General features: G+C 37.3%; 1 protein-coding gene across 1 annotated transcript; it reads left to right on the top strand.

The window, feature by feature from the left end:
* The first annotated feature begins 246 nt into the window (after positions 1-246).
* Positions 247-23,773, top strand: LOC114652418 (transmembrane protein 179B-like). Its single transcript, XM_028802803.2, has 5 exons — positions 247-413; positions 17,531-17,724; positions 18,546-18,683; positions 20,059-20,137; positions 22,137-23,773. Exons 1-5 carry the CDS (start codon positions 318-320, stop codon positions 22,296-22,298), a joined length of 669 nt encoding a protein of 222 aa, XP_028658636.1. The 5' UTR covers positions 247-317; the 3' UTR covers positions 22,299-23,773.

The raw sequence follows: 23,773 nt of genomic DNA, 5'->3' as shown, positions 1-23,773 counted from the left end.
TAAACGAAAACCAGATATCACTACGTCCTTATACGCCTTTGGGTCGAGAAGCACCTTTCAAACGTTCCTCATATGACTACAGTATTCTGTAACTCATATTGATAAGCCAAGTAAAGTTTGCAAATTTGAAATGTAACGTGTTAACCCTTTCCTTACGTTTTCAGTCCGCTCTTTCTCGTTTCCACTCGAAGCAGGTCTCGCGATGTGGCGTTGCAGCGCCCCTTGGCGGTCAGTGACAGCGTCTTTCCGCTCTAGCAGCAAGTCCAAACTTCTGGGCTTCTCCGCACCAGCTGCCGCTCTCCTCGTTTCCGGGTAACATGGCGCTGCCGTGGTGGTTTGTGGCTGAGCTGCTCTTGTACACTGTTACTTTCATCTGCGGGATAATTACGGCTTCCTCTGTCACCATAACACAGGTAAGAGAGCGAGCTCCGGAGCTGACCGTCACCTTGTTAGCAGTCTACCGCGAACTCGCAACTGGCGTTTGACTTGGAGGGACAACGTTGTGCTCGGGCCTTGGGAATGGCGCAAAAGTATTTGTGTTGGGCACGCTCGCCTGTCTGCTGATGGCAAGTTTTAATGTCAGGGATGCACAAGAAGCCAAGCGGCGCGGCAGGCGGAGTATCCTGACAGGGCAGAAGGGGCAGCGGCGCGGTGGACCGGCAGTAATGCCAAGCTTAATATGATTGATTATTATTATTATTACTGTTAATTAGCACGTTTCGTTAAAAGAGTACTTTATTTGACAGTAGGACAAGCTGCACTAAGTTCTCCCAGAAATGTGACCATCCTTCTTTCTGTTGGCGAAGCTTCGCAGTACCCAGGGCATATTACTGTTTACTTCAAATTTTATTAAAAACAACGCTATTTCACTAAATACGTTTTAAAATTACAGCGTCTGAAAAATTGCCGCGTCACCATAGCAACTCGTGAAAAGGGAAGTGCAATACCACAAAATTCAATGTTTAAACTTGAATATATTTCCCGGGTTCCTTACAGAAAGCGTGATCACAAACTAGACTTCTTTCAAAGAGGAAATGCACAGAATATGAGTGTTTTGTTTAGTGTGATTTTAAAACAATATTAAAACACAGTGAGTGTCGTCGTGAAGAACTTGGAACTATTTATGGGCTGTGTGATCCTTTTGTGGGGCTCGTTGGAACAGGAAAGAGTTCTTACTTATAATGGTTTCGATTCCCCTGCCAAACATGCCAACCGAGAGAGGCACGGGGATACCGAGACCTTACTCTGCCAGGCACAGTGCTGACAAGTCCGAAGAGCACACACTCGTCAATCAGTTTGTACTCATCATGTGACAGTCAGGCAGTGCTTCCGGATTTCTACAGACTAATTCGTGTCAGATGCCTGGTGGGTAAAAGTGAGAGAGAGAAACAATAAAACCGATGCCTAAATGTTTTCAGGAAATGTTCACTGTGCTGTCAGCATTTTTGGGGCTCAACACATAGCATAACTCTTTATTCCGGCCATTTTAATGATAAAGGATATGATCTGTCAGGATTATAAAAAGACAATCTGCAGGAGGGTGAAGAAAAAAAAACAGTATCCTATAGGCTTAAACAGATTGACTCATATTTAGCAGCGAGAAGAAAAAAAAAAACTAGTATTTACGTTTTCAGTTTCAGATTTGTGTGAACTTGAATAGTTAGTAAAAAAGTAGTCAAACCACAGACAATGTGCACAAGATTAATCAAAGAAGATAAAGCCAGTCAACAAAGTCACATATTTTACTACTGCTTCAGGATCATTACAGTTTTTTTTTTAAACATTTGCTTGATCATCATTTGCCCCCCTGTGACCGTAATCCATTTCTATGTTCAGCCCTCTTTCGTCTTTTTTATTGATTTTATTAAAAGCAAGTCAAGCTTAACAAAACTACATTCAACCTCCATCCAAGAGAAGGAGAAGGCCATCAGCCAAAGTAAAATGTTAAAAGTAGAAAAGATGGAAGAGAATCCGTTTCCCCAATATAAATGCTTATTCTAAAATGTTATTTATGAGATCCTGCCAGGTTTTTAAAAAGTTTTGAATAGATCCTCTATGTGAGAATTTGATTTTTTCCAATTTCAAATAGTATATCACATCAGTTACCCACTGACTTAAAAGAGATGGGTAAGATTCTTCCAATTGAGTGACATGAGTCCATGTGCTAGTAGTGAGGTAAAGGCAATTACAGTTAGTTTGTCCTTCTCCACTTTAAATCCATCTGGGAGTACACAAAACACAGCTATTAATGGATTAGGAGAGATTGTGACTAGGGAATCCACTAGGGATTCCCAGACATTTTTCATTCCCGGGAATGAAACTGCTGTAATTCCCGGGAAAATGGGAACGGCCAAGCTCGCATATGTAGCGTGTAAAAGTGTAAAAATCAATCAAGAAATAACAGAGTTATAGTTGAAAATAATTAAGGAGGCACCATTGCTGCAGCTTGCACTTCATCAGACAACAGCTTTGAACAGCAACTTGAAATTGCAATGCGTCAGTCTGTTGCATACGCATTATCTGTGCCAAGAAACTTGCCATCACAGAATGATGACAAGAACCTGGATGCATCAGTAAAAGCTGAAATAGCGGTGTTTCAGCGCAACGGCAAGCGTGGACGTTGTTTAGAACAAGTGTATCGGTATCTGATGATTGTGCCACCTACTTCAGTGGAGGCAGAGCGTGCTTTCTAAGTGGCTGGCGTACTTCTGCACGAAGGTGCGCTCTTGAGTGGACGACCGCATGCTGGACACATTGACAAAAATAATTCATTACGTTTATATAGCGCTTTTCTCAGTACTCAAAGCACTATCCACACAGGATGGAACCGGGAAGAGAACCCACAATCTTTCACAGTCTCCTTACTGCAAAGCAGCAACACTACCACTGCGCCACCTGTGAGGACATTGTGTTTGCTACACTGTTATTACCACAACTAAAGATATGTTTGTGTCATCATATTGCAGTAGTTTTATTAAAAATAAGTGTGGGTCGTTCTAAAACTGTTCACGGGTGAGGTGCCCGTGCACTGTGTCATCCCCGGGCGCCTGGGATTCCCGGGAATGAAATGCGGGATTCCCGAATTCCCGGGAATGGATAAAACCGTCCGGGAATGGATTCCCTAATTGTGACACCAAGACTGTCTCATAGGCATTTAAAGATTTTGGTCCAGACTCCAGAATGATGTTAATTTGGTGCACACCCAAAACATGTGGCCAAGTGAGGCAGGAGCTCAATTGCAACGTTTGCAGGTTGGATCTTGCCTTGGAAACATTTTGGACAGTATTAAATGAGATAAATGTACTCAATAAAAGATTTAAAGTTGAATAATTGTATGCTTTGTGCATATTAAGCTAGAGTGAATTCTGTCCATGGCTGCCTTCCACTCCTTTTCTGAACTATTAAGTAAGAGATAGGTGGGAGGTGAGGAAAATTGGGCAGATTCCATTTAGCAAAGTTTCTAATTTGAAAGTAGTGGAAAAATTGTGTTGATGGGAAGGTAAATGTTTAAGTGTAATTGTTCGTAGGATGCAAAGACATTTTTATATATATATATATATATAATATGATTTAATCCCATATGTTTTCCAAGCATTAAAAACTGTAAGTTTGAGAGGGTGGAAAAAGGTGGTTATTGTGTAGAGGTTCAACAGATAAATGCTTCTCTATCTTGAAATATTTCCTACATTGGTTCCATATTCTGAATTAATGAAGGACAATTGAGTTGTTAGTATATTGACAATAAGTTGTATTTATTGCAGTACAAAGCATGGAATATAAAGAAGTACTGTATGTTCAGTCCTCTTTCAATCTATTTTCTGAACTGGTTTATCGAGTAAAGAGTCAAAAGGAGTCCATTCTAGCAGTTAGAACCACATGGCATTTATTAATAATAATAATACATTTTATTTATATAGCGCCTTTCCCATGCTCAAGGCACTTACAGAATATAAGAAAGAATGGCAGGGTATACAGTATATAGCATTGTACAAACCAGATAAATAAATAAGATTACGACAGTGAATTCAGAGGGGAAAAAAAGCCTAACGGACAACATAATTGATGGTCTAGCACACACACATACAGGTTAAATGAGCATCTTGACAGAGAAGTAAACTGAGAGAAGGGTAATAATGTCAAGTAGAGCTAAAAACTTTCCCGAACAGATGAGTTTTGAGTTGTTTTTTAAAAGAATTCATGGAGTCAGCTGATCTAATTAATTTTGGTAGGTCATTCCAGAGTCTGGGCGCTATACAGCTGAAAGCCCTGTCACCCATGGAGTGTAGATTAGTGTGGGGCACAACAAGATTACCAGAATCAGAGGACCTTAGCGGCGGGCAGGCACATAGTGATGGAGAAGGTCACTGATGTAGTTTGGCACAAGGTTATTTAAGGCTTTGTAGGTTATTAGTAGGATTTTATATTCAATTCTGTAAGACACAGGGAGCCAGTGAAGATGGAGCAGGATGGGTGTGATGTGCTCGCTGCTGCTGGTTTGAGTAAGGACTCTTGCAGCTGACTTTTGAATAAGCTGGAGTTGTGATATACAGTGTATCCAGAAGTATTCACAGCGCATCACTTTTTTCACATTTTGTTTTGTTACAGCTTTATTCCAAAATGGATTAAATTCATTTTTTCCTCAGAATTCTACACACAACACCGCATAGTGACAACGTGAAAAAAGTTTACTTGAGGTTTTTTCAAATTTATTAAAAATAAAAAAACTGAGAAATCCCATGTACATAAGTATTCACAGACTTTGCTCAGTACTTTGTCAATGCACCTTTGGCAGCAATTACAGCCTCAAGTCTTTTTGAATATGATGCCACAAGCTTGGCACACCTATCCTTGGCCACTTTCGCCCATTCTTCTTTGTAGCACCTCTCAAGCTCCATTAGGTTGGATGGGAAGCGTCGGTGCACAGCCATTTTAAGATCTCTCCAGAGATGTTCAATCGGATTCAAGTCTGGGCTCTGGCTGGGCCACTCAAGGACATTCACAGAGTTGTCCTGAAACCACTCCTTTGATATCTTGGCTGTGTGCTTAGGGTCGTTGTCCTGCTGAAAGATGAACCGTCGCCCCAGTCTGAGGTCAAGAGCGCTCTGGAGCAGGTTTTCATCTAGGATGTCTCTGTACATTGCTGCAGTCATCTTTCCCTTTAACCTGACTAGTCTTCCAGTTCCTGCCGCTGAAAAACATCCCCACAGCATGATGCTGCCACCACCAAGCTTCACTGTAGGGATGGTATTGGCCTGGCGATGAGTTGTGCCTGGTTTCCTCCAAACGTTACGCCTGACATTCATACCAAAGAGTTCAATCTTTGCTTCATCAGACCGGAGAATTTTCTTTCTCTTGGTCTGAGAGTTCTTCAGGTGCCTTTTGGCAAACTCCAGGCAGGCTGCCATGTGCATTTTACTAAGGAGTGGCTTCCGTCTGGCCACTCTACCATACAGGCCTGATTGGTGGATTGCTGCAGAGATGGTTGTCCTTCTAGAAGGTTCTCCTCTCTCCACAGAGGACCTCTGGAGCTCTGACAGAGTGACCATCAGTTCTTGGTCACCTCCCTGACTAAGGCCCTTCTCCCCCGATTGCTCAGTTTAGATGGCCGGCCAGCTCTAGGAAGAGTCCTGGTGGTTTTGAACTTCTTCCACTTACGGATGAAGGAGGCCACTGTGCTCATTGGGACCTTCAAAGCAGCAGAAATTTTTCTGTAACCTTCCCCAGATTTGTGCCTCGAGACAATCCTGTCTCGGAGGTCTACAGACAATTCCTTTGACTTCATGCTTGGTTTGTGCTCTGACATGTGCTGTCAACTGTGGGACCTTATATAGACAGGTATGTGCCTTTCCAAATCATGTCCAATCAACTGAATTTACCACAGGTGGACTCCAATTAAGCTGCTGAAACATTTCAAGGATGATCAGGGGAAACAGGATGCACCTGAGCTCAATTTTGAGCTTCATGGCAAAGGCTGTGAATACTTATGTACATGTGCTTTCTCAATTTTTTTTATTTTTAATAAATTTGCAAAAATCTCAAGTAAACTTTTTCACGTTGTCATTATGGGGTGTTGTGTGTAGAATTCTGAGGAAAAAAATGAATTTAATCCATTTTGGAATAAGGCTGTAACATAACAAAATGTGGAAAAAGTGATGCGCTGTGAATACTTTCTGGCTGCACTGTAAGATTAGAAGGGGAACCTGCCAGTAGGGAATTACAATAATCGATGCGGGATGTGATAAAAGCATGGACAAGTTTCTCAGCATTAGAGAAGGAGAGGAAGGAGCGAACACGGGATATGTTACGGAGGTGAAAGTAAGAAAGTTTCTTAATGTGATTTATGTGGGTGGAATAAGAGAGAGAGGAATCAAAAATGACACCAAGATTCTTTACAGTAGAGGCAGGTCTGATGAGATCACCGACAAGATGGACTTGGGAAGGAGCTCATTATGTTAAGTTGCATTTTAGTCCCAATTTGCAGGAGTTCAGTTTTGTTGCAGTTTTATTTTAAAGAGTTCTGCTCCATCCAGGTTTTAATTTTACTAAGGCAGGTTGTGAGCTGAGAAAGCTCTGATGAAGTTCCACTTTTAACATTGAAGTAGAGTTGAGTATCATCTGCATAAAAATGATAACCCAGTCCATAGCTACGGATAATATGGCCAAGAGGAAGCATATAAATACAGAAATGAAGAGGGACAAGGACAGAGCCCTGAGGAACTCCTTGTGTGACTGGCACTGAGCTAGATCTGCTATTGCCAAGACTAACAAACTCTTGCCTATCAGTCAGAGAGGACTTGAACCACTGGAGGGCAGTGCCAGAGATACCCAGCATGTTCTCCATTCTGGACAGTAGAATATCATGTCTGACAGTGTCAAATGCTGCACTGAAGTCTAATAGAATTCACTAATATTCACTGTACACTGTCCACAGCATGTTCTTCTACAGGACACTATATGAAACTGACAACATTACCCTAAACTCTGGGTAGAGAGTGAAAGAAATTATATTGTGATTAAAAGCCACCACTTCGGCACAAGGTTGCCAGCCTCAGTCTCTGTGATAAAGTGAGGATCTCAAAGTAAAACCACTGCTTCTTCAAATCAAAAGGAGCAAGATTAGGTGGGTTGGATATTAGTTGTTCTTACAAGGGGTGTAACAGAAGACCCAGGCACAGACTGGGTTCTGACCAAGGTTATTATACTTTTGCCTTTTTAGATTAGTTTGTATTTCTATATTTTTTTTGACCTTACTTGGAAATTCAGTTTAGTTTTAGTTTTCCTTCATCATGTATTTTTAGTTTTAATTTAGTTTTTATTTTACAAAGACATTTCTATTTTATTTTTATATGTAACAGTTTTAGTTTTAGTAATTATGGTGTGGTTAAAGAGCTACTGTGGAGTTTAGTTTTTGTGTCACAGTGAGACAGAACTGTACACTTAATGGATTTGGATGTTAATCCCTTGGGGATTAATAAACTATCTATCTATCTATCTATCTATCTATCTATCTATCTATCTATCTATCTATCTATCTATCTATGAGTTCAATGTTAGTGGAAGCTTAATACATTACATGACACAGTTTACTGTTTGGTTTTGTTTTTGTGTGATAAAAACAAGCATAATCAAAACCAGGTACTGAATATGAACAATTTTACACAATTCTATCATTTTAAAAATATTTTCTATGTCTTTTGTGCTGAACAGATTTGCGCTGTCAGTCGGCACATTTTTTGTTTTCTTTTTATTGCCAAGAATGGGCCAATTTGTAATGAAATTTAGGTGAATTTTAAGTGTGAGGGTTTTTTTTACTCTGTCTACAGCACATATCATTTCCTGCTTCAATGACAATGTGCTTATAATGAATGCCTTCAATATTGCATTCAAAAATCTCAAATACTGGGCTTTATTTTCTACCATACATACAATTTATAGACAGAAGTTTGCCACCTGCAGGCCTGAAAAGATACAAAAAATTAGAAAACAGAATCTACTGTGTTTTGACAGTTGTGACCATGAACATCACAAGGACTTAGGAAGAACAGGGGTCTTAGGCTTGAATCAGTTTGCAGACCCCACCTAGCTGTATTGAGGGAAACATAGAAAAACAACCATGTTGTGTCAAGGTTAGGGGCAGTGAGACTTGAATAGCCCATTTATAAAAATGGTAAACCCTTAATGAGCAGAGTAGGTAATCAGACCATTGATAGGCACAAAACGACAGAGACATCATCTAAACCTGTTTATCCAGAGCAGGATCACAGTAAACCTGGAGCCTGTCTCAGCAGGTTTGGATGCAAGGTAGGAAAAATCCCTGGTATGTAATATGTATGATATGGCTGATGTTAAGAACAAAAAGAATATGATTTCAACTATCTATTTTGAGAGAGAGAGAGAAACATTGAAAAAATGGAGACAGATATTTTAAAACATAATTCTGCTACTGGATTATTCTCACAATATCAGGTATTTTGAGCTGTGAATATTAACTAAAAAGATAAATGAATAAATATAACATAAATACAAAAACACATTAGTATGTTTAGCTTTTCATCACTTGGCAGACTCTCTTTGCCTACCTACCTGTAGTTCAGTAGAGTCATTGCCAACTCAGGAATTTTACAAGGTTTCTATCGCTTCGTTGTTAAACAACATTTTTAAAGCAAATGTGATTGGTCTAAGCAGCAATATGCTGATCATGTATAATGACCTTGTTAGTCTCTCGATCAGTGCTGTTTTATTTTCAAAAATTGGGAGTGGTCTCCCCTAGACTTTCTCGTGTACTCAGATATGGGGATGGATATTTAAGGACTAAACCGCAAGACAATGATTAATGACCACCAACAACAAATCAAATTAATAATATATTGAACAATTATTATAAAAGTAATCTATACTAATAAAAGGCAAAGCCCTCACTGACTCACTAACTCACTGCCTCACTCATCACTAATTCTCCAACTTCCCGTGTAGGTAGAAGGCTGAAATTTGGCAGGCTCATTCCTAACAGCTTACTTACAAAAGTTAAGCAGGTTTCATTTTGAAATTCTACGCGTAACGGTCATAACGGTCGACAATGTCTGCCATGTTCTTATTTATGGCCCCATCTTCACGAAATTTGTTAGGTGGCTTCCCTGCGCTAACCGAAACCGATGTACGTACATATTTCGGTGGTATGACGCCACTGTCGGCCGAAATTCTATGTGTAATGGTCATAACAGTCGACAACATCCGCCATGTTAAACTTTCTTATTTATGGCCCCATCTTCACGAAATTTGGTAGGCGGCTTCCCTGCGCTAACTGAAACCGATGTAGTACTTATTTTGGTGGTATGATGCCACTGTCGGCTACCATATTGAACTTTCCAACAGTCTTTGTTACTTATGGGCCCATCTTCAAGAAATTTGGTACGCGGGTTCCCAACGCTAACTGAATCCTACTTACATACATATATACGTCCATAGCCTGCAGCTCGGTCGCCGTGTGAGGCGGTGTTGGGTCCCCCTTCCCCACACCTCCCATGTAGTTGGCTGCCTGCCTATATAAAGCCGTCCGTCGCTCTGGTCTCTTCATTCCCTTCCTTGCTTCGCCACAGTATTCACGTCTCCCTGCTGATAACTGCAGCCTTTTTATTTAATCCACGGCTTCTCTGCTGTTTTATTGTTTGTTTATTACGATTATAGTTGTTGTATAGGTATTTTAGACTTAGTTTACATTGTTCAGGTACCCATTTCCTTTATCGTTCCAACCGTACCCCCATTAACACGTCTATCGAGGTGATCACCATCGATCAAAGAACTGTCACTTACTGAGTGGTTTCCATGCCCGGAGATGGCGACTGCCTTTTCCATTCTCTGTGTTACATATTGCACAGCCATATCAGGCTCACTCTTGATATCCGGAGGAACATTGTGTCTTATGTATTGAATGACTGGGACAGGTTCAAGGTGTGGACTGATGACGGTACAGGAGATAATTATACTACACAGGAGCACTATAAGAGTGAAATACTTAAGCCCTTCACCTATGGTTCTGCATGTGAGTTGATGGCTGCTGCTGAATTGCTCAGTTGTCGCTTTCAAGTGTACTGAAATGGGCAAATATTTTACACCTTTGGACAACCGCCAATGCCTCTTACAAAGCCTTCTTCAAAATGTTTACCCCAATCTACGAACTCTCCATGAAAACGACGTGTCATGGTTGAGGGAGAGAGCTATCCTGACACCAAGAAATGACATGACTACTACTATAAACCACATTTTACTTCAAGAACTACCTTCACAACTGAAAACATATCAGTCTCTGGATTCAGTTGTAGAAGTGGAAGACGCGGTGCACTATCCGGTAGAGTTTCTCCACATTCTGAATCCTCCAGGCACTCCTGAGCATAATCTAATTTTGAAGGTTGGGGCACCAATAATGTTACTGAGAAACTTACAGCCACCGAAACTTTGTAATGGCACGAGACTTCAGGTCATGTGTCTGCAAAAGAACCTAATTGAGGCAACTATTTTTACTGGCAGTGGCTCAGGGGAGAGAATTTTTATTCCTCTTTATACCCTCTGATCTCCCATTTCAATTCAAATGCCTCCAATTTCCAGTAAGGCTCTGCTTCGCAATGACAATTAATAAGTCTCAGGGACAGACCCTACAAAAGGTTGGCATTGATTTGAAGCAAGATTGCTTTTCACATGGCCAACTGTACGTTGCATACTCAAGAGTAAGCTCAGCGCACAGCTTGGTCATATTGCAACTGGAGGGCCGAACTGACAACGTGGTATACAAACAGATCCTTAACAAATAATTATTGGTACATTTTAAAAAGGTTTACTTTTCTTCTTAATAAAAATTTTAAGGCAGTACTTCGCCGCTGCGAAGCGCGGGTATTTTGCTAATGTTAAGTAAATTGGACTCTGCAGCTGCATGAATAAAAAAAAAATTGAGTATGTGTTCAGGTAAAGTACCACTTCCGCTTGATGGATAGGGCGCAAAAGTTAATAGAGATCTACAATTTTGGTGTAACAACCACATGCCAAATTTTATCCATCTATCGAGTTGCGTTTTTGAGTTCTCGTGTTTACACACACTCACACACACACATAAATAATGGTATTTTCAGACCTGGGGAGGTCTAAAACGTCAACATTCATCAAAATCTTGAGGTTGAATTTTTTTCATGATTACTATACTTTCTCTATATTTTGTGTGCGAAGTGGCAGGTGAATTGCTGTCAACAAAAAGCAGGCACCTGAGAAATAAACTGAAATATTACTCACTCGTGATTTTTCTGTCCATATGGTAAAGTTTTTGTTGACCAGCACATTCCTATTTCAGGCGTTTGAATTACATCTTGATATACAACAAGTGCAAAGAGAGGCGGCACATAAATTGCTTTCTATTCCAAACGCTTTATGTGCATATTCAGCTTGCTCTGTCACTGCAAATGCTGTGTGAACAGCCACCCTCCTTGACCAGCCGCTGTTCACTGGATTAATATGTGCGGGTGGCTCATGGTTGATGACTTTCAGTTTTAGAGTTAAAAGTTATAAGGGTTAAAAACTAACAGCAGGAATATTAATTCAAAAACGAAAACTAAAATTATTTTTAGTAAATTGTTTTATTTCAGTTAGTCTTTCCAGCTACTTTAATAGTTTTGTTTAATTTTAGTTTTTCATTTCGGTTTTGTTAATTATTTTATTTCAATTTACGAAAATGTTTTTTTAATAATATTTTCAGTTTTGAATGTAGTGTTTGTTAATTATTATAATCTTACATGCAAAGTATGGTATAATAGCAGAGGTTTAGGGAGTTGGTATCGCTATCTGAATATTCACAAAGACCAGTGTGAGGTGACTAAAAGTTTGGCATCAGAGCAACTGGAGTTTCTTACTAGTTAGACAGTATAATATTTAGACAAAGACCAAAAATAACACTTTACAGTACATTTTGACCTAAATATTCTGATTTGAATACAAAATCTCTCTGCACATTTCAGCTTGATTAGTCAGATACCAACTATGCAAGCAGAAATTTAGACATGTGCCAACAGGCAGGCTTCTACACAAATTTTAGTTGGGATTAGTTGTTGCAACAGAACATGTGATAAGTTTTGTTTATATCAGTGTATAATTTCAGAATAAAGACAGACTTTTTTTTGAAAGAATTAATCTGTACTTTAGGTAGATCAGTTTTCATGAGCTACAGAAACATTTGTTCATATGAATGGTATTTTAATGTAAAAAAGTGCATATTTTTTGTTTTGGATACTTTTTTAATACTCTTGTGTGAACCTCACATGCAAAGTTAGTGTCACACCAACAAATATTTTAGTGAATACTTACTTTTTAACTTGTTTCCATTTTAATTTTACTTATAGTCATGGCGTCCAATTCTGGTTCATGAGGACAGGGTATTAGTCCAGGTAATGTCTCAACAGGATATGTTATTTGTTTGTTATTTGAGCTTCTTTTTTATCTTGTTGGAATGCCATCCCTCTCTTGTTTGCAGTCATAAATATTAAAAACAGCATTTAGCGTTAACATCTTCCTGAAATTCAGAAAGATGCAGTACGTGGCTTGTAAGGAGTTACTAGGGTCAAGGGCACCACTAGGCTGTCACAGAGCAACTACAAGTTGCAAAAAAGTCCTTCAAGAGAGATTATGGCAGAAGGCCAATAGGCAAGGGCACAAACACCCATTCATACTTTTTATCCCACAATATAGTTTGTCCATTTTTATGTACATCGATAGGAATTTCTTATTTAACAAAATAACACCAGGAAGAAGTATAATATCCAAATAAATGGCAGAGTCCATTAATTAAGAAATCAAAAATATACCAGAGAAGGTACTTTAACTGTGAGCAATGGCATCAAACACCAGCCGTGCTAGGACATAAGTTTTGAGATTATCTAATTTACGATTGCTCTGGGGAAAATATTGATTTACTGTATTTGTAAGATATGGATTAAAAAGTTGAAGGCAGTGGCTTTAAAATGAGGTAACATATCAAAAAATGTCAGAAAGGTTGTGTTTGAGTGAATCACTGAATGCAACTCCAGAAATACTGGCACGTGAAAAAATGCAAAAATGAATATATAAAAGGGGCCATACATGCAATGAGTGATATTTTGTGCTTAAACAATTGGATAAGCCTCATGCTTTTATTTTCAAATAGATGTATGGAACAAAGTTTTTCATTTGTTAACACAAATCTTCTTAATAAGGCAGATTCCAAAAATATTGGAACACCAAATGTCAGTATTTGGTGGAGTCTGCGAGAATGACAGCACACAGCCTTTTTCTGTAGTGTTTAACAACACTGGAGAACACTTGTTGAAGGATCTTGGATCACTCTTGCATGCAAAACATTTCCTGCTCTTGGAGATTCTTGGGTTTTCACTTGTGAACTGCTGTCTTCAATTGAGACCACATATTTTCAGTGGGTTCAAATCTGGAGACAAAGATGGCCATTGCAAAACCTTGGAATTTGCGTTTCTCCAGCCAGTTCTTTGCTGATTTTGATGTGTGCTTTTGGATCATTGTCTTGTTGGAAGACCCAACCATGGCCCAGTTTCAGCCTTCTTGCAGAGGCAACCAGATTTTTGGCTAAAATAGTCTGGTATTTAATGGAATTCATTATCCCATTGCCCTTAACAAGAGCCCCTGTCCCCTGTACCACTGGCAGCAGAACATCCCCAAATAATCAAAGAACCACCACCATATGTTACTGTGGGAATGAGGTGCCCTGCTTTGTATGCAGTTCCCTTTGATTTCGCCAAACAGAACAATAATGTGTCTGGCCTAAAGGCTCAAATTTTGTCTCATCTGACCATAAATTGCATCTCCAATGTTGCTTGGCAAAGCTGAGATGCTGGAATTTGTGTCTTGGACTCAGGAGAGGCTTCTTACGTGCACTTGTCCATACGTTCTGGTCATGGAAGTGTCGTTTCACAGTTGACTTTGAAACAGTTTATTATGACCCTGATTGTGCTTACTGGTAATTTCAATTGAAAACCTATTTTTTGCAGCCATTCTCCGATCTATGCAGCTTAACATTTTTTTTTTCTCATTTGAGTTGATAGCTCCTTGGATTTACCCATGTTGATGGATGACAAAAGGATTTTACCTTTGTGTTACCTCATATTTAGACCCCAGTGGAGCAGGAAATAGTCATAGACATAGACAACAGTTCTAGACACTAAAAGCAACATAAAGAAACATTTTTTTTCCCCCAAAGACGTAGTTTTTTTTTTTGTCTTATTTATACTATTCCTCAAGGGTACCAATAACTTTGCCACATAAGTTTTTGTGAAGATAAGCTATTCCAAAGATATTAAAACAATTTACCAGAGGAATACTTTACTTTTGAGGAATTTTAGAATCATGTATCATGTATGTATTCCATCCATCCATTATCCAACCTGCTATATCCTAACTACAGGGTTACGGGGGTCTGCTGGAGCCAATCCCAGCCAACACAGGGCGCAAGGCAGGAAACAAACCCCGGGCAGGGTGCTAGCCCACCGCAGAATGTATGTATTATCTATATTAATGTTTTTGTTAATTTTTTTCAGGGGTGCCAATATTTCTGGAGTTGACTATATAACTGGGTCATAAAGACATATGTGTCAAAGTTAAGTGGACATTGCATGATGAGTAATTTGTGTTAGTCTTTGGTTACAAAATTATTTGCTTTTTGTTTCTTAATTATCAAAAAGGTATAAAATTAAATAAAGTAATATATAAAATACTTTTTTTTAGATAAAATACTAATCAAAACATGAAGTTAAACACAGAAATAGAATAAGATTGACATTTATGTGCAATAGTAATCCACTCTTATTGATAGGATTTTGACAGTGCACAGTGGTGGCAAGTGGTAACCAAGCCTTCCATTTCTTCAGATGATAGGTTGTAATTCATAAGATATACAGTTTGTATGACCTAAAGTGGACCGGCATCCTTTTCTGTGCTGATTGCTGTTTTTTTTTTCTGTTGCTGCTATGATTGCTTCCCTTCAACCCAGTCCAAGAAAGAGCTGGTTTAGAAAATCGATGGATGGTAACTCTTCAGGGTGTTGTATTTTTATATATGTTTGTCTGTTTCCATAAGAAAAATATAACATCACACCTTTGTTTAATTTTCTTATCAAACCTTTTCACATTTAAGCCTTCTAGAAATCATTGGTGAAAATGTAATTGTAAAAGAAGAGGAGATTTGATGAAAATCATTTTTATTAATCGGTAAATTTAATTTTCAGGTGATATAGCAGACTTGGCAACCCAAACATTAAAATAAAGATAATATGACCACTGTTTTCAAACAGGGCTTATCAACATTTTACCAAAACGCCTAAAGCAAAATGATACATGGTTGATAAGGTTTCTTTGGTCTAAAATGAGTCAGTAATTCTTAGAAGTTAAAGAATCTTAGAAATCAAGACCGACAAAAGGAAATTGGAAAGAAATGCAGGAATGTTGTAGTCATGCATTATCTTACCATGCCATCCTCGTGTGTGCAATGTGTACCATAATATTAAATAGAAGGCTAAAAGTCTAGGAGTGTTTCTGTCATGAGGAGGAAGAGGTTAGGAGCACACGCTGATTCAGCACATTGCTGCACCCACCACACGACAAACCAACTCAGCACCACACTAGTTCAGATGGCAATGGTAAAAAACCCTGAGTATAGATTTACTCCTCAGAGGTAAAGGCACTCTATAGTGTCTTTTTCATTATTACTGTGGTGTTATAGCCCTTCTGATTTGTTTGAATATCTAAATTGTAGTAAATGAAGCAGGAAACATTTTTTTTGCTGTTGCACTCTTAATACTGACCATGATGGCTGTCTTTCTGCATTTCTTTGGCTACATTAACCTTGCTGGCCTAAACATACAACTTCAATATTTCCTTTTTGATATTTGCAGATCTGTACCCGGTCCCCTCTGAATAGACCTGAATGCACAAATAAATATACTAACCGCACAATGCATAGTCTGTTTAAACAAATGTAAATCTTTTACTCTTTATTAACATTACACATGTAATGTCTCATAATCATTTTTGACCACACCAAGAATTTGTTTTTGCATTGTCCATGTAGCTTTATAGGTGCAGAAGCATAATGCCATTCTCCTAATGTGGAACTGGATACACAACCTACCCATAGCTTTGAGACCTACAATATATTATTAACCTTTCTCATTATTTTTTTAATCAGTCATTTTCATCTATATTTGTTCAGTCACACATTAATACTGCTAATCACCTATGTTATGCAGAGTAAAGTGGTAAACAAAAATCATTTTGGCTTCTAAAATTTAATTTGAGCATTCTCAGAGGTTGTCATAAAATGGTGGATCTCTATTCCAATACTAGGGTCAAATTCGATCAAACCTTAATTAAGCATATGTGTTAGGTAAAAAAAAAAAGATTGTTGTTGTGTATGTCTGTGTCCATCAGGACCAAATACTGTTTTTTTTAGCTCCATGCGTTGCATGTCATGATTAGCTGGACATATTGGTTGCTTAAATGCTCTTAATTAACATCAGGTCTGTTAAATATATTTGTTTTGTCATGTTACAATTGTATGTATGTAATATTGTATGTTGGTTCATGTTGTACTGATTTTTTTAAGCTTTTGGTTGTTATAGTCTACATTTGGAATCTCTTAATGTGTGTTTTCCTTTTAATATTTTAGTGGTAAGCAAATATATGTGAATAACAATTTCAATTTATTCATTGACATTTATTTAAAAGAAAACACTGTTGAAAGAGTTCTGATGCATTTGAATATACTGTATACAACATGTTTTTGCAGTTTACATTGCCTCAGTGGTTTTAGTTAATGTTCCAAGTACATTAAATGAATAACTGTTATTCATGCTATATTGTACATCTACTTAATAGTCTATAAAGTTTAGCTGTAGTCCAGTTGAAGCAGTGTTTAAAGGACAAATTATGAACCTTTACACACTACACCTTGCAATTCCCCACAATAACAAGAGATCCTTATCAAATAGCTTTGAAAACCATGATATATTTGAAACAATAAATTGCCATTTTAGAAAACCAAGACATGCTTATAATAAAGAAGACGCTGCAAGAGTTTGTGTGTCACAAAATGTATGGAAAATGTATGCATTAAGTTCTTCTTTTTAGGCTAACTGAATAGACATAACCTAGACATTATATTTGAAAGTCAAGGAAGAAGAGATTAAATACGTGATGTAAAAATTCTCTTAATACTACCACACTGAGCTCCAGACGTTTAAAAAGTCAAAATAGATGTATCGTTGAAGAGCATTTGTTCAGGCAGGAATAAGTCACAAGAACATGTGAAAGGCTCTTCAGTGTGATCTGATTTCTGTAAATGCACTTGGCATCAGAACACATTTATTGTTAATAACAATGAAAAATAGTCATGTAATAGCCTTAAGGGGAGGAATATGCAATACAGTATGTCATTCAGATGGGGTTATGTGTTATTGCTCAATCTTGACACTTTCAACAACTTGCTTGTTGTCCAGGGGCATTTTAATGGTCGATGTATGCTGTATGGTAGTGTGAAGTTCAATAGTACCAGCAAGGAATTCACCGTTGAGAGCTCTCAAAATGTGTCCTTGTGCTACTTTGTCTCTGCCATCTCCATCTTCATTGCCATCTACTGCTTCTCCATAGTACTGTTCTGGATTTATAGCAGCTGCATAGATGAAGTCAAACGGTGAGTATGTGTTAGATGCTGTTGACTAAGTTGTCATGGTCACTGTGTTCTTCTAAAGTGTAATTTAAGTGTTGTATAAGGCTTATGTCTTAATTTATGAGGTTAGTGTTTTATTACATAGTTGTACTCCTTATTTTTTTCTGTAAGAGTTAATACAGATATCTAAAAATGCAATCATATTACATTGTAGTCCCCAGGATATTATACTCTTAAGACAGGTTTTTTACAGTGAATGACAGTTTGGTTTAGTGATAATTAGCCTTTTTTATCTGTAGTTTATCATGCATTGCAGAGTACTCCTATATGACAGATAGTACTCTGCAAACATCTGGGGTTCATAAAATGAATGAATGTAAATCATTTATGTTCAACATGGTGGCACTGTGGTTGCTGCTCCCAGGCCAGTAATTCTGGAGTTTGCACATTTTCCCTATTTCTCAGTGGGCTTTTCTGGGAATTCAGTATTTTCTTATTTGAACCAGACTCAGATGTGTTTGCCAGTGGATGTGCCATTGTTAAACTATACCAGCATTCCTTACTTTAAAAAGTACTTTTCTGGAAAATATGAATGCACAATATGTGTGGTTTATAATAATTTTTTGCAGCATTATCTCCAGATTTTAAAGTTTGCTAGAATAAAACAGTTTAGCACTGGTCACCATCTCAAGACTAATACAACGTAATGAAACATTATTGTAATAAGGACCAGCTTGACAATTATAATCAATGGCAACTGTTTAGTTTCATCTGTTTTGTGTTATTGTAGTTAACCTTCTTGTATATAACATTGCATTTAATATTTTTGTGTATTCTTTCATTAGAGGAAAGAGATGGTTGATGATATCTCTGGTGATTGGAGCTGCAGCCCTATTCTTTCTCCTCATCTCAGGGTGTGTCCTAAATGTAGGACTCAAAACATTATGTGACAGTGTGTTATTGAAAGATAGCGACTTAAAGAGGTATTGAAGATGTTTATTACTAATTACTAATTTGTTCCTTATAAATTGGTGTAATAGTAAATGCTTTAATCAAATATTGATTTTAATTTTTTTTTTTTTTAAATTTCAAAATATACTATTTCTGTAATTGTAGAACTCATCGTTTTAATATGTTTTTGGATCAACATTTAGGCCAAAAATTTCACAAAATGAAATGCTGACTTTGAAAGAGAGTTTTTCAAGCTACCAAATATGTTTGCACAAAGCTAGAAATATGCCAACAGGCACACTTTCACTCTCAGCTGTGCAATTTCTTTTGTGGAATATTTGTTACAACAGAACACGTGACAGGTTTAGTTTATATCAGTGTATAATTTCTAAAGACAAACTTTTTTGATTGAATTAACCTGTAGACACTTGCTTCTAAGGTATCTAAGGTACCATTATTTTATGACTATTTGTTCACTGTGAATGGCATCTGTAGTAGAAAACTGAAACACTGTATAGTAGAAAACGCAGTAACTGTAATAAAGTTGTACTCTAATATAGGCCTGCAACAAGTAATTGTCATAATTGTTAATACTTGATTATTAAAAACACTGGCAACAATCACTTTCATCGATTAGTTGATTATGTCATTAGACTGAGTATGTTGTCTCACAGCAAATCAACCATGAGAGAAAGGCATATCGTTTATTTCGAGTCAAAAGTTAGGAGCAATGTTTAAAAACCAAAGTTTCAGACTAGATGGCTATTGGACTTCAGCTGCCTTTATAAAATCTGGGGAAGACGTGATAATGTGCAAGGACTGCTACAGCAAGTCTAGTTTAGCCGATAAGACAGATTTTGTGGCAGGATAATGCAATTTCAAATGTGAAAATTTAACAGCACACTCCAAAAGCAACTGACATGCAGGTTGTGACCGTGCGTTGGCTGCAAGCAAATGTTCCAAAGAATCTGCAGCGGTAATAGGTTTTAAGCAAAATTCTTTCATGTTTGTCTCCAGGGATTAGCTGCGGCAACAACATTCTCAGGCCATTTGGCATGGAATTTGTAAAAGGTGTGCAGATGTTTGTGATGTGTCATCTGTTGGAATGAAAATGCAATATTATTTATTAGTGCTTGCAATACAAAATACATTCCAATAGATGGTTCACTGCAGACGTCAATAGATTTCAACCTGTGTTTGACAGGTAGCACAGCTAGGTTTTGTATAGTTCCATCATTAAATGGAAAATGTATTTTCTTTGCATATCAAGATCATAATTTGAGGACATATATTACATTTTCATTATTTTCCTTTTCCTTTCTAATTCACATTTTATAAAGTGAACTAATAGCTCATTCAGGTTTCCCATTGACACTATAATAAATTATGATGTTTACCTTCATCTAGCTGTCAAGAGGCAGAAGCCATGAAATGGAGTAATCCTTATCAAGGATCACAGTTCTATACAAGTCTTCATAATGCAGAGGTAATTTACTTTTGAAATTAAATTCTTGACTTGCTTATGGAAACAAATTTTGTGTAAACATGTAATACTGTGGATCTAATCATTTTAAAACATTTTTGTCTTATACTAGAATTTGCTGTTTTATTAAATCAAAGTTTAAAACTATATCTATATATTTGAATATAGTTGTATGTTTGAACCTTCTGAGTTCTGCACACCATTAGCTCAATAATCAAGCAATGGCAGCTATATCACAATATTCAGAGGTTGCATAGAAATGGGCACCCATCAAAATTCTGCATATGAATAGGAATAAATTTTGACACAAGTCACTGAGAAGTCTTGAAATAGCTTAAGAGCTCAGCAACTAAGAACAGGATAAAGGTACATCTGTCAACTGTATCAAAACACTGTCTAAAACATGACTTGTATAGGAGGGTAAAACAAAAGAAATTACTGCTGAAAATGAATAACCCTGCAGTCTGCCTAGGACAAAGTGCTGTGGTTATATTAGACCAAAACTGAAGTAAGTTCAGAGCCCTGTGTGTTGTAAAAACCCAGTACTGCCCATACCCCAAGAAACACCATTCCAGTAGAGAAAAATAGTCACAATTATTCGGTGAGGATGCTACTTTTCAGTATGGATGGAGCAAAATGTTAGGGTTGAAGGAAAAATGGAGAGAGCATAATACTGTACCAGAAAATATTGCTGTAGAACTTGCTGAGACATCAGAATCATTTCACATTTCAGAAGTAAAATTATCCCAAGCATAGAGACAGAGCAACATTGGAATGCACAGAGAATAAATAGGTGAACGTCCCTAATTTCCCAGTCAGTGTCCCAACCACCTATCAAGAATCTGTTGTATAGTGTGGAAACAGTGTCCGTATCTGTTTCCTTAGAGGCTGGGTGAACTGAAGTAAATTGGACAAGAGGAATGGCATAAAATCTAGTCAGTATGCAGAGCTGGTAGACACCTATCCCAGGATGTTTCAAGCTGACAGTGTGTACAGAAGGTACCAGATGTTACTGTCTGAGTATTTACGCAGGGAGCATGTATTTGTTTTTAATTCATTTTTAATTGGGCAAGTGAGAATTCAATATAAATAAAGATATGAACAAGCTAAATGTGTTACTATTTGTAATCTAGCAACATATAAAAATATTAAAATCATATAAATATTTTAAAAAGCACTATATACAGTCATGTGAAAAAGAAAGTACGCCCTCTTACAGTTCTATGGTTTTACATATTAGGACATAATTTTAAAAACATCTGGTCCTCGAAATTATTTAAATCTAACGTCTGGTGTAAAACAACACATTCTACCATTTCATTATTTACTGAAGCCAAAATGGAGATCCATGTATAAAAAAACTAAGTACTCCCCATGATTCAATAGCTTATAGAACCATCTTTAGCAGCAGTAACTTGATGTAATCATTTTCTGTATGACTTTATCAGCCTCTCACGTGGAATGTTGGCCTACTCTTGTTTACAGTGTTGTTCTAGTTCATTGAGGTTACAGATCCAACAACATGAAGCTTTATCCAAGTTCATGTATAGTACTGTTCTGAGAATTAGTTAAATGTGTAATTAGAGATCAATATGGAATATCTAGGTAGTGTAAATTCAGCAAGATGTAGTGGAGGTACATATTACTGTGTCTTCCCAAAGTTTTCAACATCTTAAGTGAAATTAATGGTTCTAGAGTAGGAGCTGCTATGGTAGATTTGTGATGCAAAATAAATGATGCTCAGATGATTTTATTATTACTGAGGTACGTGCCACAGGTTGTCAATAATTAAGAGATTTAGTCCACAAAAGTGCAACATTGCATTTTTTTTTTTTTTAATGCTCAACTTGTGTTTCATTTCCAAACTAGAAGGCAGAGGATATTGGTCATTGGCCATCAGAATGTTATCACCCAGACTTGATTATTAGACTGCCTTTTGTATACTAATAAGTGTCAGATACATGAAAAGTTAACATTCTGTTTGTCTTTATTTTCTTTGTAGGTGGCAGCATGGGTGAACTTCTTCCTCTGGGTGACTATAATGGTTCTTCTGGTAATTCAGAAAAAGAAAGGCTCTGAATTTACACCTTTGTCTGCTTCTGACCCAGAATGGAGTACATCTGAAACAGACCCCATTTTTCACCGTTCTACACGGTCTCAGTGAGACAAAATAGAGGCCAACTTACTTTTAAAGTTTACTTAATTGAGTCAAAGGTGGCCTTTGGCTCAAAGAAGGATTGCATTACACAGACTGATTAACTGGTTCTGTCATTTTTTTCTAAGATGCTTCACTCTATTGCCACATTTCTGTCTTTTGTTTCTTTTGCCTAAAAATGCTTTTGCTTATCTTCAGCTGTTTTGGAGCAGATAAAATGATTACAGTTTGGTAAGTGAGTTCTTTCCTTCTGTGTTTTCTCCGTTGGCTGTTAAACAGCTGTAATTTTTTTTTCTTTCTCCAAACAAGATTCCAGAAAAATGAAACAGATATCAAGTTGCCAATTTGCCCCATAGAATGGGTGGAGTAAGAATACAAATATACATTTGCCAACTTGATTTACAGAATAGTTGGAGGTAGAATGCAGCCACACATCTGACCTAGAAATTACTTTTTTTTCTGTATGCAAATAACATTTTTGAATAACTATAGTGCCTTAAAAACCAGAACTGCCAAGAAACTGTGCCTTTAAAATACGTCATGTACCGTTTGGGCTGCCTCAGTCAGTGCAATGATAAAAAAAAATTAGATTTTGTGGATATTAAAAACATTTTAGTTAAATGGTAGCTTCAGCTTGTTGCATCATCTCTTAAGATTTAGAGCTGCGTGTTTAAATAAACTTGGCCTGCACCATTGAACTTCTTCTGCAGCAAAGCCAACACCCGGCACTTACTAATGAAGATGAGTTTTGTCTCATAACAAGCAGTACTCATTGAATTGTGGCTACTTACTTGGTAGGCATTTGTTGCTACTTGTTAATAAGAGTTGCCTTAAAAAATAAACAGTCTCTGTTTAAACATAGTGAGTATGTTTTGTGCATTGGTCACAAGAACACAAACATGAAGTGTGTAGTTTTTCTGTTTGCATGATTATAAATTGGAAGGGTTTTGAAAGATTTTTTTTATTATGTGTATTCAGTATGATTTTGACACAAAGTATCAACAATAGCAACTTCAGTTAATTATCTGATGTTACACATCCTGCAGTTCCATTGCCTGTAAACTGTCTGTAACATATGCTGACAAACAGCATGGAAGTATCTGTAGCCCATTTTTTAAAACATTTTAGCTTTGCTGTAATCACTGGGTGCTTTTAAATATTAGCCACAGATCTTTATGTCTCTTTGACACTGTGTGCCGATGTTTTATGGGTGGATGACTTAGTGAGCTGAGCTGCCTTTTTGGTTTATAAAGTCCTTCATGCTAGAAGGATCATGAACCTCACGTGTGAAAAGGATCACCTCTCGTCTTCACAGAGTCAAGTATTTGACATTCACATTGAGTATCATCAATTCCCCAAAACTATGCCTTTTTTGTTTGTTAGTGCAATATTACTATTATGTATTTTTATTTTCTGGTATAGAGCAACATGCAGGCAAAATTTAAAGCCTTTTGCAAAAGCTTTATTAAAATCCTTAGCGTTAA

This window comes from Erpetoichthys calabaricus, chromosome 1, assembly GCF_900747795.2.
Source record: "Erpetoichthys calabaricus chromosome 1, fErpCal1.3, whole genome shotgun sequence".
NCBI classification, from domain to species: domain Eukaryota; kingdom Metazoa; phylum Chordata; class Cladistia; order Polypteriformes; family Polypteridae; genus Erpetoichthys; species Erpetoichthys calabaricus.
Note: the sequence above shows the minus strand (reverse complement) of the source record. Positions and strands in the feature narration are given on the sequence as shown.